Source organism: Podarcis raffonei, chromosome 7 (assembly GCF_027172205.1).
Source record: "Podarcis raffonei isolate rPodRaf1 chromosome 7, rPodRaf1.pri, whole genome shotgun sequence".
NCBI classification, from domain to species: Eukaryota; Metazoa; Chordata; class Lepidosauria; order Squamata; family Lacertidae; genus Podarcis; species Podarcis raffonei.
Genome location: NC_070608.1, coordinates 80,721,202 through 80,736,030, shown reverse-complemented (window position 1 = coordinate 80,736,030; position 14,829 = coordinate 80,721,202). Strand labels below are relative to the sequence as shown.

Below are 14,829 nucleotides of genomic sequence, written 5' to 3'. Positions count from 1 at the left end.
TCCAGGCATTAGGAGAACCAGAAATGTTAATTACTTAATTCAGACACAGATCCTGTTGCTTTGTCAAAATGCTTTCAGTGACTTCCAGGCACACAGGGTATTTCATGAATATATTTTCTACTTTTGACTGCAGGCTCTCATACAACTGGAATAAAATTGCTAAATTTTAAGGTGTCTTCCAAATGTCATTTTTATTGCTTTTTTCTTTGTAAATAGATGTTACAATTTTTCCACTTCATTTTTGTGTTTTTCAGATATTTTTGTTAATCATTTTCATGTGTATAACACTACTGATAGCAAGTCTTATCTGCCTAACGTTACCAGGTATGTATTTCACAGTAGCAAGTTGCTGCTGCTTATTAACATGTCCTTGTTTATTTAATTTTAAATTGCTTGAATGGAAAAATAAAATAGGAAAACAGCATATCTTCTGTTGTGTGGACTTTGAATATGCTGATCTTTTTTCATAAATCAATAACTAGACCAGTGTTATTTCAGTAAAAATGAAAGTAAATAGTCATTTTGGCATCTTTCATATTTATATTTGGCTGTTACGATGTGTGCTTACTAAAATACCATGTTGACGCCTTAAAGCTTTTAGAAATTGCTCCAACTTACTGACTTCATGTAATATGAATATGAATTTTTATTGGACCAGCTAGTTAATTTAAAGCTACAGTCCTAGGTATATTTACTTAGAAATAAGTCCCATTTAACATGGGCAGATTTGACATCCAAGTAAATATATGTAAGGTTGGGCTTCCTGACCACCCAGTGCCTTAAATCTTGTAGCACAGCTGAAAAATTAAATAGAAGATAAAACTCATTCACTTGCCATGAGCCTATAGCCCAGGGGTGGGGAAAATTTTTGGACAACCGGGCCAAATTTTTAGCTCCCACTCCACCATGTAGCACAACTTTGACAGTTTGCTGGACCTGCCAACCTATCAAAGTTGACTGGTGGGAGAGAGATCTGCTTCACCAACATGCTCCCCACAGGGAATGTGGTGGTGAAGCAGCACCAAGCAGGATTGAAATGAGCAGGATTTCCCCCCTCCAAACAGCTGATGAGTAGGGGTTAAATCCTGCTGCTTTGGCTGCATGTGACAGTTCCCCATGGGAAAGGCGGGGGGGGCACAGCCAATGCATAATGGAACTCTGCCCATCTGTTGACCTCACCACCCTTCAGAGTGACATTAGCTGATTGACAGGTGGGTGTAGTTTGGGTGAAATGGCCTTGTGGCCCACGATTGGCCCGACCTCTGCTGTAACCATAGATGGCTTAATCTAAATATATGTACGTGCAGATACTGGGGATGGGGATGGGGCTATTCAGTATGGCCCTGCTATTTACTCCTATATACAACTTCACAGGGGCTAAACTTGTGTAGTTTCTTTGTCTGGAAATCTCACATTTTTATCCTGCTGTTCCTATAAAGAGTTTGTAGTGGCGTACTCCTCTCTGCCCCCCCTTTCCAACTTTTTCACAACAACTCTCAGAGAGAGGCTGTAGGCTGAGACACTGTGACTAGCCCTAGGCCACACAGTAAGCTTTGTGGCTGGTCAGGAATTTGAACCCAGATCTCCTGATGCAAGCACCAAATAACCACCATCCACATGTCTTTTCTAAAGAAAAATGAATTCAGGCACTATTTGTTTGGTACACATCATTTTAACAGTTATCATTGTCTTTGGGTGAACTTAAAGCAGGGATTGTTTTTGACCTGACTTCTGTTAGCTCCTGAAAAGTGGGGCAAATGCTTTGCAGATTTTAGTGAACTTGGTTTTTCTTTGTGCAAGGTGGTTAATAAATTTAATACTGGGGTTAAAACAAAATTGGATCTATTCAAATTAGTGTCTGGGATGTAATCAGCTTGTGAAAATGTAATGTAAATTTTTACTTTACTTTCTTTGAACAAGTAGTTCCCATTCAATATTACGAATTGCTTTTTAAACTGCCCTCCGTTCAAAAGCGGTTGTCATGCACCACTGGGGGCTGCAGTTGAGTGAGAGAAAACTCTGAAGCTACTTTGCTTATGAATTATCTGGACCCATACCGTTTTATGGCTGTCTGGCAGTGTGTGTTTCTTTTAAATATTCATTAATGTTTCTGGTTTTAGTATTCGCTGGCCGTTGGCTGATGTCCTTTTGGACAGGGACCGCCAAAATCCATGAACTGTACACAGCTGCTTGTGGGCTCTATGTTTGCTGGCTTACCATTCGGGCGGTGACGGTGCTTGTTGCTTGGATGCCACAGGGCCGCCAAGTGATTTTTCAGAAAGTTAAGGAATGGTCCCTCATGGTAAGTCATCTGAAAAAACACATTTCTTTTAAGTTTCAGGAAGCACTTACATCTTAGTGTATTTTTGGTCTTTGTAGAAGCTGCCCAGAGTGGCTGGGGAAACCCAGCCAGATGGGTGAGGTACAAATAATTTATTTATTTATTTATTTATTTATTTATTTATTTATTATTACTTAATTGATGTGGACGTAGTGTTTGTCTAACTATTCAAGAAGCAACTGTGACAGATATGTTTCCTCCACTACGGGCCTTCTCTAGAAAGAGGAAATCAAGGAAATAATTAGTTGTAGCATTTCCCCCCCAAACTACCATAGGCTTCGTGGCCTTCAGTTACTCACCAGATCTGGGCAACCAAGGCTGGAGGGTAATGAATGACCAGAGCCAGTCTTTAATTTCTTGAAGGAGAGAGCCGAGGTCTCTCAAACCTGCCTTTGAACTCTTGTCCTCTGAACATAATCTGGAGTGGAGAATTTGGCAAAGAGTATTAGTGCTGAACCTTACTCAGCACATCGTAGCACAAACTTCCTTACTTTGCCTTCACTTTGGGGAAGAGTTGTAGCATTGACAACTGACCCCTGGTATGAACCCTAGTGAGCTCTCGTTCATATGTGCCAGCTGAAGGAAAGTAGACTTCCTTTCCTTCATTACTCTCTCTGCGCTTTCTCTGATATATTTTGTCAGAGGCAGCTGCCTTAGAAATTACTGCTCTAGGGGGGACCCACTAAATCCTTTCTAAATCTGGTTCTGTGTATTTGTTTCTCTTTGCACTCTGTTTTATTGTGATGTTGTGTAAGTACAGCCACAAGGTTTTGAAGTGTCACTAAATTAAGTTTTCTCTCCTTTTTTTTACTTTTTAGATAATGAAGACATTAATAGTTGCTATATTGCTGGCAGGTGTAGTTCCACTTTTGCTTGGACTTTTGTTTGAGCTGGTTATTGTTGCTCCTTTGAGAGTTCCCCTGGACCAGACACCGCTATTCTACCCATGGCAGGTTAGCTCTGAACTTTTTGTTTTGAGTGCTGTTGTAGAAATTAGGCTTCTCAGCTCCGCCAGGGAAAAAGGCGGGGAAATGAATGAATAAAACTTCAATAGTTCCAACTGTTGTCTTTTGCAGGAAATTAAACTAATTAATGTGGCCTTAGAACTGTGAGCTTCATTGTAACGGAAAGCAAACTGAAAGCGAACACAGGGCTCTTTTTATATATTCCCTGCCTTTTCACAAAAAATTATTCAAGGTGATTTACATAAAATCAGTGCAATACAAATAAGATAAAAAATCAAGCGACACTCTCATTTGTAACTTAACTCTTGAGTATGTGTGCCAAAAATAACACACATTCATTTCATATATGTCCCTGCATCTATTTTCCTCCCCTTCCTTTGTATTAGCAAATTCCCTACATTAGCAAATTATAGGCAACAGTTTTGGGTGGGTGTGTAAGAGCCTGCCCACTTTTACTCTACAATCACTGTGCATATTGACGATGGTATAGAAATAATCATTGTTTTTGTTTTGACTTAGGACTGGGCTCTTGGTGTTCTGCATGCCAAAATAATTGCTGCCATAACTCTGATGGGCCCTCAGTGGTGGCTGAAAACTGTTATTGAACAGGTAAGAACTGTTTCTTTGGTGCAAGGGAGGCAAACAAAACATACAGACCATTAAATTGCCCATACTAGGGAACCTGTGGCCTTTCAGAGCTTGTTGGTCTGCAACTTGCACCGTCCCTGACATTTTGGCTATGTTGGCTGTGGCTGATGGGAGTTGGAGTCTAATAGTATCTGGAGGCCTCTAGGTCCCTTATCCCTGGTTTATTCTCTTTTCTTCTTCCTTAGCTACCTCTAAAACTTAGCATCTGTCCTCTCGCTTGGGAGCCTTTGGCTTGATACCCATAATTACTGAATTTTCAGTTTGGAACTGTGTTTTCCTGACCAAGAAGCTACAAAATAGCTCTCATTTCTCCCCACTCTCCAAAAGCATAACCTTACAATGGGTTATCACTCAGAGGAGAATGTGACAAAAGTTGACAAAGGTTTTGCACAGAAGGGATGTCACTAGTGTTAAGGGAAAAAGCAGGGAGAAAATGTAAGTAAATTTTACAGGGCTTTTGGTTAGGTTTTTTCAAAGCAAATATAGCAAACAAATTAAGTGTTAAACAAATTGCAACAAATAACACTATAGAAACCTTTCTTATTATATAAGGCACACTTTTATCAAATATTTCCCCCCAAAGGATGTTTCTTATTGATTCCATGAGTTGAACATGCCTTGTCTCTATACCTTCTAAGTTTTATTTCTGCTTTTACTGTTACCTTGTTCAGATGATCATATCCTGGCTCAATAAGATGCTTTGTTCCTCAGTATAACCTAGCAAACAACTGAGGAAGTCTTAAGTTACCTATAAATTACGTTTTGTCTGAACTGGGAAACTTTGACAAACAATTTTGGAATAAGCTAGAAGCCCACTTGAAACCATGACTTCATATTCTGCCTTGCTGCAGTCATTAGCCACAGTTTCCTTCTTCAGATATAACAGGAAACTAAATACCTGTAGATTTCCTGGTTTGGTTATGGGAAGGTTTATTCACCTCTGTTAAGCCATTATCATCTGAACATGGCAAATGTGAAAAAGATCACCCTTATTAGAGCATCTTCAACATATAGTACTCTTGGTTGTATCATTTTAAAAACTAAAATGGCAATATGGATTAAATCCAACTGTATTATAATTTTACAATGGTTTTCTAATGGTCACATGGTATAAGCCATAACCAAACCTTGCACACACAGTACAAAACATACTTTCATTTTTTTACATATGCACTATAATGGAGGCATCTACAGGAGTAAGCAGCACGTATTATAGACTTAAAAACAACTTGAAATTGTTAAAGTGTATTTATTTTATTTAAACAATTTATATACTACTTAACTACAGTCATCTCTGAATGGTGTGCAATGCAGAAGGGTAAAAGTCAGTTAAAACTTTAAAATAAGACTTCAATTAAAATCCCTGCTGGAATAAAAAAAGAAGTCTTCAGATGGTGTTGGATGATCAATAGGAAGAGGAGCTGTCTGACGTCAACTGGGAGTTCCACAGAATTGGGCCCATAATACAGAATGCATAGCTCCTTGGAGACACATGCCTGTTTCCTTGTACATTCCCCCCCCCCATTTATATAAACAAATGAGGCAGCACCTAACACATACTCTGTTCTCAGGTGTCCCCCCTCCCCCAATTTTGATACCCCCCTTCAGGCCTGACAAGCCTCCAGCCAGGAAAGAGATTGGAATCTGATCCTAAATCCCCAAAAATTGGTATTCACGAACTTCCCGAAGCCTAAGGGCTTCCTTACAGGGAAACAGCGAATAATGAACTTTGTATCTAGCCTAAACGACATACTGCCAGGAATGGTTAATTCTAATGATATCATCTCGGTGGAATATCTACATTATGATGGTCACTCAGTGAGAGCACTGACCACTTTTAGGGATCAGAACCTGGCCAAGTTTATTTTTAGGTCAAGACCCGCCTTTTTAAAAGCACGGATAACAATACTTAGGCTCTTTGAAAATAAGGCTCCTTTGAGCCCCCTTTTGAAAACTAAGCAGGCAAATTTTAGAAAGGGGAAACAAATCTCAAAATTCTGGCCTGACAAACAGAATCCGCAATGCCTTGTGAGCAAAGGTGAGGATTTCTTTACTATGGAAGAAAATATCCTAATTGACCAATTCTGGATGTTCCCACCATTAATACAAACTGACATCTTGGGAAGACTAGACAAGCTAAGAGATAAGCTGGCCGAGAGAGCTTCAGGCAACGAGGTTATTAAGGGGGACCAAAAAAAGACCACAACACATAACCTTCAGATCAAAGCGGAGATCAACTTTCCATCAAGAGAGAATGTGCCACCCTTCAAGGAGAGCACTCCATCACCCCCTCGAAGGAGAAATATCCCTAAGGTGACCCTACCAGACGTATGGGACAAAATGAGATACCTAGATGAAACAGAATTGGGCCAAAATCAGGCCGCAACAGAATATCCACAGAAGGAATTTATGCATAATAAAGATCCGGTGTTCACAAATGTGAGCACTTTGCATTCACCTATTGAAATCATAGAGCGGCTGGATAGTCCGCCATACAAAGACGATAGGCGACCGATACATAAAGCGACAAACCCTAAAAGTACCTTAGCTAATAATTGACAAAGACTCGACCGTGATAAAGCCAATCTTAAATTTTTATCATGGAACATTGCTGGTTGGTTTCTATCTGTGTTGAGCTTTTCGTTTAATTACAGTATATTTTTATTTCTATATATTGGGAGAAAATATGATCTTGATTATTAGGACATAAATAATGGGTTGTGTCCAACCAAGTTGTCCCATTTGCACAGAGGTTTCTGCCTGTGCAACAAAACCTCTCCTTCCCAAATCTGCTTTAGTTGATTTACATACTAAAACACCTGTTTAGTGATACAGTCATACCTCGGGATGAATACGCTTCAGCTAAAGTATTTTTGGGTTGTGCTCCGCGGCGACCCGGAAGTAACGGAGTGCGCTACTTCCGAGTTTCGCCGTTCGCGCATGCGCAAATGCTCAAAATGACGTTACGCGCATGCGCGGAAGCGGCGAAACATGACCCGTGCAGACGCGTCTTACGTTCGCTTCAGGATGTGAACGGGGCTCTGGAACGGGTCCTGTTTGCATCCAGAGGTACCACTGTACGTGGAAACTCAACTGTGGTTTAGCTCTATGTGGATGAGATACAGTGTGCCCAAGCAAAATGTCTGCAAACAATAGCTTTGCTTTTAAAGAATGAAGAATGCGTAGTCCTACGAACCAGGAATAGAGTTCCTGGCTTGCAGCAAACTGTACTAAGTTTCAAAACAAGTTAACTTCAACTCATGGGTTATGAAACTGGCTTCATAAACTAATAGAGTTTGTTGTAAGCCAGGATTCCTGGTTTGTTGGAGGCAGCAAGCCAACCTTAATTTGTAAGTGAAACTATTTTCTGCAGAACTGCTCCTGGCTGTGCATGGAGGGGAAGATATGCAGGCTCAGTAATTTGTTTGGGCTTGCTTCAGCCTGCAGCTCATCTAGATAGCACTAAACCATCGTTTACATGCTAACGCTGATATTAAAATATTAACTTCCACATTTAATGCTAATATTTTAATGCTATAATGCTGTCATTCCTTCTTAATCATAAATATGGAGATTTTTGTATGTAATACGTTTAATGTCAGGAGCCGGGCAGCGGCCTTCATGCATCTTGACTGTGGTCTTATTTTTTCAGGTTTATGCAAATGGAATTAGGAATATTGACTTACACTTCATAATACGGAAGCTTGCAGCGCCTGTTATCTCAGTTCTGTTGCTTTCTCTTTGCGTACCTTACATCATAGCTTCTGGTATTGTACCTTTACTAGGTAAGTGCAGGTGGGCATACAGATTTCATTGTGTGGGTCCCAGCTTAAGATACGAATCATGAAAAATCTTTTGTTAGGATGTCAAATGAGTGTTCTGTCAAGCATGTCCATTAGGTAGCTGTACTTCATGTACCACATTTTGCATCTTGCCCAAAGGTTCAAGAAGTATTTCGTTTGCTAGCTTCAGTGAAAACCATCATGTTACATCATTTGGAGAGTTACATAGTTTTGGCCCACGCATAGATCCTGAAGCTGTTTAGCAGTTTGTAGGCTTTAGCTGAAATTTAGAGATTCCCAGCTTTTGTTTTCAAAGAGATGTACTTCTAGGTCATTAAAAATGAAATAGAAATATGTGTTAAATTTGAAGGTGGTGGCTAAAATAGCACCCTAAAAAGAATCATTTCAAGTAAACAAAGATAGCCTATTAAATATGTGAATATTTATACAGAAGAAACTGTACAAAATACATAAACATTCAGATGGGGAGTAGGGTTACCACCACGAAATAGCTAGTATTTTAGAGTCCAGTGACAATGCAATATTGGGCAGCCCTACTCAGAAGAAAGACCTAATAAGTGGGATTCACCAAACCAGCATCGTTGGTGGAAGCTCTGCAGAAGGGCTTCCGCTTGTGCAACTGGGCTCCTTTCGCCCTCACCCTGTGCATTTCTGAAATTGGCTTGGGGTGGTGGTGTCAGGAGAACCCCTGAACCACACATGGGGGGAGGAGACGGGAGATTGTTCCATCTGGCAAGCTGAAATGCTTGTCAGATGGAAGAATTGGAAGAGTGTGATGTTGAATTCCACCCATTGTCATTTGTCACCTTGGAAGTACCATATTTTTCCATCTATAAGATGCCCCCATGTATAAGATGACCCCCAATTTTAAACTTAAAAAAATTGGGGGGAAACAGAGTCTTATACACCAAAAAATACGGTATATCTAGGACATAATGAGCTTAAAGGTAAAGGGACCCCTGGCCATTAGGTCCAGTCGTGGCCGACTCTGGGGTTGCGGCGCTCATCTCGCTTTATTGGCGTACAGCTTCCAGGTCATGTGGCCAGCATGACTAAGCCAATTCTGGTGAACCAGGGCAGCGCACGGAAACACCTTTTACCTTCCCGCCGGAGCGGTACCTATTTATCTACTTGCACTTTGAGTGGGACTGAACAACGGGAGCTCACCCCATTGCAGGGATTCGAACCGCTAACCTTCTGATCGGCAAAGTCCTAGGCTCTGTGGTTTAACCCACAGCACCACCCGCATCCCATGCATAATGAGCTTACAATCACTCAAATAAAAACATGGCTGCAGCATTCAAGATTGAATTATTGATTCAGAATTATTTGTATTATGAATTCTCCATTTCAGAGCTATTCAGGTTAATCATACAACTAAATTACAAATACTAGTTGGAAGACTTTACAGCGTTTACAATGTGGCTGTAGTCAATGGCTTCTCCTTGTAGATAAGCAATGTGTCCTTCCCCAGAAAACACTGCATTACTTATTTTGTTCTGTAGGTGGCAGTAGTTTGCTAGAGGGTAGTGGAGAATGGCTTATTGAGCAACAACAAATGTGTTCATGTTCTGAGCTTCCATTATAAAATATGGTTGTCCCTACCGAGGGAGAATATGTGGGGTGTGTGACACGGTAATAAACCAAACATGCAACTGGATATTAAACAGGCCATAACTTTATTAGCTCCAGCTTCTATGAATTCGGCTTTGCAAAGACAGAAATGTTCTGATACTCTGGAAGCCTATTTGCTGACAAAAATCCGAATACCAGTAAGCAGAAGAGGTTTCAGGAAAAATTCTTCTCTTTTCACGTAAACCAGCAGCCACTGAGCACCCATAGCAAAGAGACAAGCCTTGCAGCATAATGCAGTATCACTTGGTGAGATGAAAGGCAAGAATCAAGAGGTTGATATTGGTAGAGTTTTGCTTGTTGGTTGCTCCAGTTCCAATATTTGAAATGCAAAGCCTTTATTTTAACCTTTAGCTCATTTGCTCTTGTTAACTTTTTTGCAGGTGTCACTCCTGAAATGCAAAACCTAGTGCAACGTCGAATTTATCCTTTTCTGCTCATGGTGGTGGTTTTGATGGGGATCTTATCTTTCCAGGTCCGTCAGTTCAAGCGCCTTTATGAACACATTAAAAATGACAAGTGAGTACCTGCATTAGTAAAGTTCATCAGTTCTGGGGCAGTAATACTAGTATGCTAAAGTTTTAGGAAGCTAGAAGTGATGGATAGATTTTGGAGCATTGTGAAAGTGGTATTTTAAACCTTTTCTGAAGCATCTGGGATGAACAGTGAGGTGACAGACTACTGGATCAGATTTACTGAGTCTAAACAGAGATGATAATGTCACTGCCGCTGGAAACACTGAAAGCTTTTCTTCAAAACCAGAAATTCTGTGAAGCGATTCGTGTTGGTATGCCATGACCTGCCCATTTGGAATTTGCAAAGGGGATCAAGCAGGTGTTCAAAATAAAAATATTCGTAACTTTCTGTACAGTGGTGACTCGCAAGACGAAATTAATTCGTTCCGCGAGTTTTGTCGTCTTGCGATTTTTTTTGTCTTGCAAAGCACGGTGTCGGGAAAGTTTTGGAAAAGCATCACCAAAGTCCTCAAAAACCTCAAAAAAGGCTACCACACCGCGTGCTATGAGTTGCTCCTCGAAGTCAAGTCGCAACTGTATTAACGGTGTTAAGAAAAAGGAAACAAACTTGCAAGACATTTCCGTCTTGCGAAGCAAGCCCATAGGGAAAATCGTCTTGCGAAGCAGCTCAAAAAACAAAAAACCCTTTCGTCTAGCGAGTTTTTTGTCTTGCGAGGCATTCGTCTTGCGAAGTACCACTGTACTTTGAATGTCCATTCCTTTTATATAAGAAGCTTAAAAAATATATTTTGTATACTTGCTATTGGGATCTTAATGACTGCAAGCAAATTTTCCATCAGCAAAGTATTTTAAATGAAATACTTCCCCATTTACTCTGCCCGCTATTTTTTTTGAACGGCATGTGATGACGAAACATAATGGTGTGTTTGCTTGTTTTTTAAATCATAGGTACCTTGTTGGGCAGCGACTTGTGAATTACGAAAGGAAAACTGGAAAACAAGGGACACCAGCCCCACCCCCTCAGTCTTCACAAGAATAGAAACGCTCACATGGAATTACTTGATCTTCCCTTGCCTTTGTGTCCTTTTTCATTGACTGGTCTTCATTCTTTGGGTGTCTTTCCCAACAATCCTCTCAGCTGGGTTCTTATCTTTTAATTTTGGCTTACTTTTTTCATGGCGTTCAGAAAGCAGTCAAGGCTGTGCACCTTTTACCTGCAACTTCTGAAGTTATCAGCGCTGAGATCTGTAAATGTGTAAATAGCAATACCCTAATACCCTGAATTAAAAAATGAATGTTCATTGTACATCTTTAAAAGAATATTAATTTATTAAATCTAGTTGCCACTTTGTTTTGGACTGCTGTTCTGTTGACATATGTGCCACAAAGCAATACTGCAAGAGGCAAGACACTTTTTTTGGAAAAAAAACAACAGTTGCATTTTTATGGTGGCTCTGGCCATTTCCCAAGTGTCATTTTTGCAAAGCTGGGGGCTCATCAATATAAAAACAAAATGACCATTACAGTCAGCAGTGAAGTGGCTGTGGCAAGAACACATAAGCTTCATTTTTTTATCATTTTATATAACATCAAAGCTGATGTAAATTTTCTATTGCCTGATTATCTTTTTCCATGTGTAAGTTTATAATATTGTACAGTAACTGGTAAATCAAGATGGATTTTTCTCCTTCAAGCAGTTTTGGCATTGCTTGTTTGGCTGGAAGGCATTAATTCCTTGGCACTGAAAGACAGAATTTTAATGAATTTCTAAGCACTTAAATCAAAGTTCATTAGAGCTAAGTGGCAGGAATACTTAAATCTGCTAATTGAGAGGTTTGTGGAAGAATGCATTTCCAATGCATAAGCCAATATTTCCTTTTTACATCTTTGAAGCTATACAGTTTAAATGCTTACAAGGATTTATTTACTCTCTAGAGAATAGTGCAGAAGGTTATCTGACAAGTTTATTCAAGAGCACAGAGAACTTAAAGGCTGGAACATGTTACGAAAGACCCTCCTTTTTTCTTGAGTGGCCTGAAACCTTCTTACAACCAAAGTTGCAATTTGTACTATGGACTTTATACCATATCATATTAAAAATGAACATCTGTAATTCTAGAAATGGTTAGCATTAATTTTGCATGGCAGTAATGCTAGAGGTTTTGGGGGGAAATTTGTAGATTCTATGGGAGAAAACCTTTATAGTATTAACAACAGCAGAAAGAGAACCAAAAATAAAATAAAGAGCTGATCTTTACAATGATAGCGCTAAGGAAGAGGCCCCCCAAATCAAGTTCACCAATTCTCATATTTTTATACGTGTACTTATTTTCTGCAGGTAGATATGCATTTTTAATGTAAATAGTTCTGAGACAGACAAATGGAACTATGCCGAAGCTTTAAGTACAGTTCAGTTGTGTGCTTAAAACACACAACATCCTATTCAAAAACAGTGAGAAATTGATTTAGGTTTATTGTATTGAGAAACATTAATGCTATGCAGTTGTGTGGCCAGTCAGGACTGTGTCCTTGAACATCATGTATATTTAATTATGTGTACTGAATAGATTACCAAGGAATTTGTCTACTGTCTTCAGGATATGTCTTTGTGCTTGAAAGAAAAAGCAGAAATATGTCAAGAGCTGTTCTGGTTCCATGTTTGGGGGCAGAGGCGGTGGTTAAGATTTCTGACAATCTACGCTCATGCCCAATAGAATAGTAGAATTGTGTAGTGGAAGTGGAACTGGACTATCCAACTGGACTATCTAACAAGAGGTCCATCTTTGGTATTTTGCAGCATTACCTCATTTTAGACATTCTGGGCTATAAAATGTGTTGATACACTTGAGGTTTATTTCTAAATAAATATTTCACAAAATTCCAAATAAAAAGGGCATAGTAATGAGAGATGGCCAAAAACACTTCTAATTCACTGTACAAAGATCTTAATTTTGAGTCTTTTGTGCCTGATCCTCTGGGACATGCAAATATTACACATTTCAATATTTATAATGGTATACTTTTCTGTACAGGAGCATATTTTACCCCCAAATACTGCATTTTCCGGTAATACATGTGTTTGGTTGCACAATTATCTGTCATTGATGGTCTTTGTTTTTGTTTTTAATATCCAAGCAGTCTTACCACTGGGATATTGCCAGCGATGCTGTGCTTTTTCCTGTAGCATTTTGCAGAAATGCAGTATCTTGTAATTTTTGTTTTTATCCCGGACAACCTGATCTGCAAAGATTATTAAAGTTTATTAAGAAAAAGCCTTGACACTTGCTATCTTATTGCAGCACAAAGCAGGGCTGTGTGTGTTCTGTTCTAAAGGGATTGGAGCGGGTAGAACCAAAGGCTGCCAACATGAAACTGGATTTTGTTTACTTGTATCAATTACACAAATTAAGTGCACTTACTCCAAGTTTATTTATTGTTCTTCTATTAGTACAGTCATACCTTGGGTTCAGTGTGCTTCAGGTTGAGAGCTTTCGGGTTGTAACGGAGTGCGTTACTTCTGGGTTTCGCCACTCACGCATGCGTGGAAGCGGCAAAACGTGACCCGCGCACGCGCACCATCACGTCTTACGTTCTATTCAGGATGCGAACGGGGCTCCTGAATGGATCCTGTTCGCATCCTGAGGTGCCACTGTAATGGGAAAGGAAGTATGTGGGGTGCTTCATACTTGCGATCCATATCTCACCACCCATTTCCTATATGTTTCGCTGTTGCCTCCAAGGACTAGAAATGTACTTTTTTAAAAAAAAAATAATATTTATTAAAGTTTCAAACAAAATAATACAAGAAAAGTTAAAAAAAGAAAATACAAAAAACAGAAAAAATAGAATAACAATTAAAAACAAATCAGTCTTTCCATATCTTGTCTTTAATTCACTTGTTTCCCTGACCTCCTCACACCTCCCTTTTTTGCATTCCAGTTCAGTTACTTAATTCAGCAAATCCTTTCCCTCTTTGTTCTTATCTTAATCCTTTATCTTAGTATATTATTACTTCAAGTTCACATCTATTAACAATCCATTTTTACATAGACCTTAATAACATTGCTGCTAAAACCACTTAACTTCATTCCAACATCATTCTAACATTCATTCATTTTGCAGTGTTTCTGTAGATAGTCTTTAAATTTCTTCCAATCTTCTTCCACCGACTCTTCTCCCTGGTCTCGGATTCTGCCAGTCATTTCCGCCAATTCCATGTAGTCCATCACCTTCATCTGCCATTCTTCCAGTGTGGGTAGATCTTGTGTCTTCCAATCCTTTGCAATAAGTATTCTCGCTGCTGTTGTAGCATACTAGAAACGTACTTTAAAATGAAAAAGAAGAAAAGCCCAAGTTTGCAAGCCCAAGAATACTTGCCAAAGGAAGGTGATATTTGTAGGGGTTTTTTATATAACCTTAAAAAGTGGCATGGGACTGACATCAATAAATCAAAATATAAGGTAATACTGTAGGAACAAAACAGTGTTCAGATTAAGCTGTTCAGCTATATATATATTCCTAGTGCTAGTAGGATGGTAACTTTCTGTGGTGCCACGAGAACATTGTTACTCAGGACCTGGTGCATGGAGTGTCTGAGCGAGTTTCCAGTCTTCAAGGCTGTAGAGATTAGTTTTGAGACACAGTGCATAGTTTTGAGACACACACTGCATTCTGACTGAATCCAGGTCTCTTCTGTGCAAGTAAGGTAAAGGTAAAGGTACCCCTGCCCGTACGGGCCAGTCTTGACAGACTCTAGGGTTGTGCGCTCATCTCATTCTAGAGGCCGGGAGCCAGCGCTGTCCGCAGACACTTCCGGGTCACGTGGCCAGCGTGACAAGCTGCATCTGGCGAGCCAGCGCAGCACACGGAACGCTGTTTACCTTCCCGCTAGTAAGCGGTCCCTATTTATCTACTTGCACCAAGGGGTGCTTTCGAACTGCTAGGTTGGCAGGCGCTGGGACCGA

The 14,829-nt window shown here is 39.8% G+C and overlaps 1 protein-coding gene and 1 long non-coding RNA gene across 2 annotated transcripts in view; one reads left to right on the top strand and one right to left on the bottom strand.

Moving 5' to 3' along the window:
* The window catches only part of MARCHF6 (membrane associated ring-CH-type finger 6), a 49,150-nt gene extending 36,006 nt beyond the window's left edge, over positions 1 to 13,144 (top strand). Inside the window, exons 20-26 of the mRNA XM_053397170.1 lie at positions 255 to 324; positions 2,121 to 2,302; positions 3,160 to 3,294; positions 3,826 to 3,915; positions 7,607 to 7,739; positions 9,773 to 9,908; positions 10,814 to 13,144. Of these exons, the coding sequence (XP_053253145.1) occupies positions 255 to 324; positions 2,121 to 2,302; positions 3,160 to 3,294; positions 3,826 to 3,915; positions 7,607 to 7,739; positions 9,773 to 9,908; positions 10,814 to 10,904 (837 nt within the window). The 3' untranslated portion in view covers positions 10,905 to 13,144. The remainder of the gene's footprint in view (positions 1 to 254; positions 325 to 2,120; positions 2,303 to 3,159; positions 3,295 to 3,825; positions 3,916 to 7,606; positions 7,740 to 9,772; positions 9,909 to 10,813) is intronic.
* Positions 9,418 to 14,562, bottom strand: LOC128417929 (uncharacterized). The gene is made up of 2 exons (XR_008331621.1): positions 14,442 to 14,562; positions 9,418 to 9,882 (listed from the first exon to the last, which is right to left on the bottom strand). It is a non-coding gene; the product is annotated as an uncharacterized LOC128417929 (long non-coding RNA).
* Positions 14,563 to 14,829: the final 267 nt, after the last annotated feature.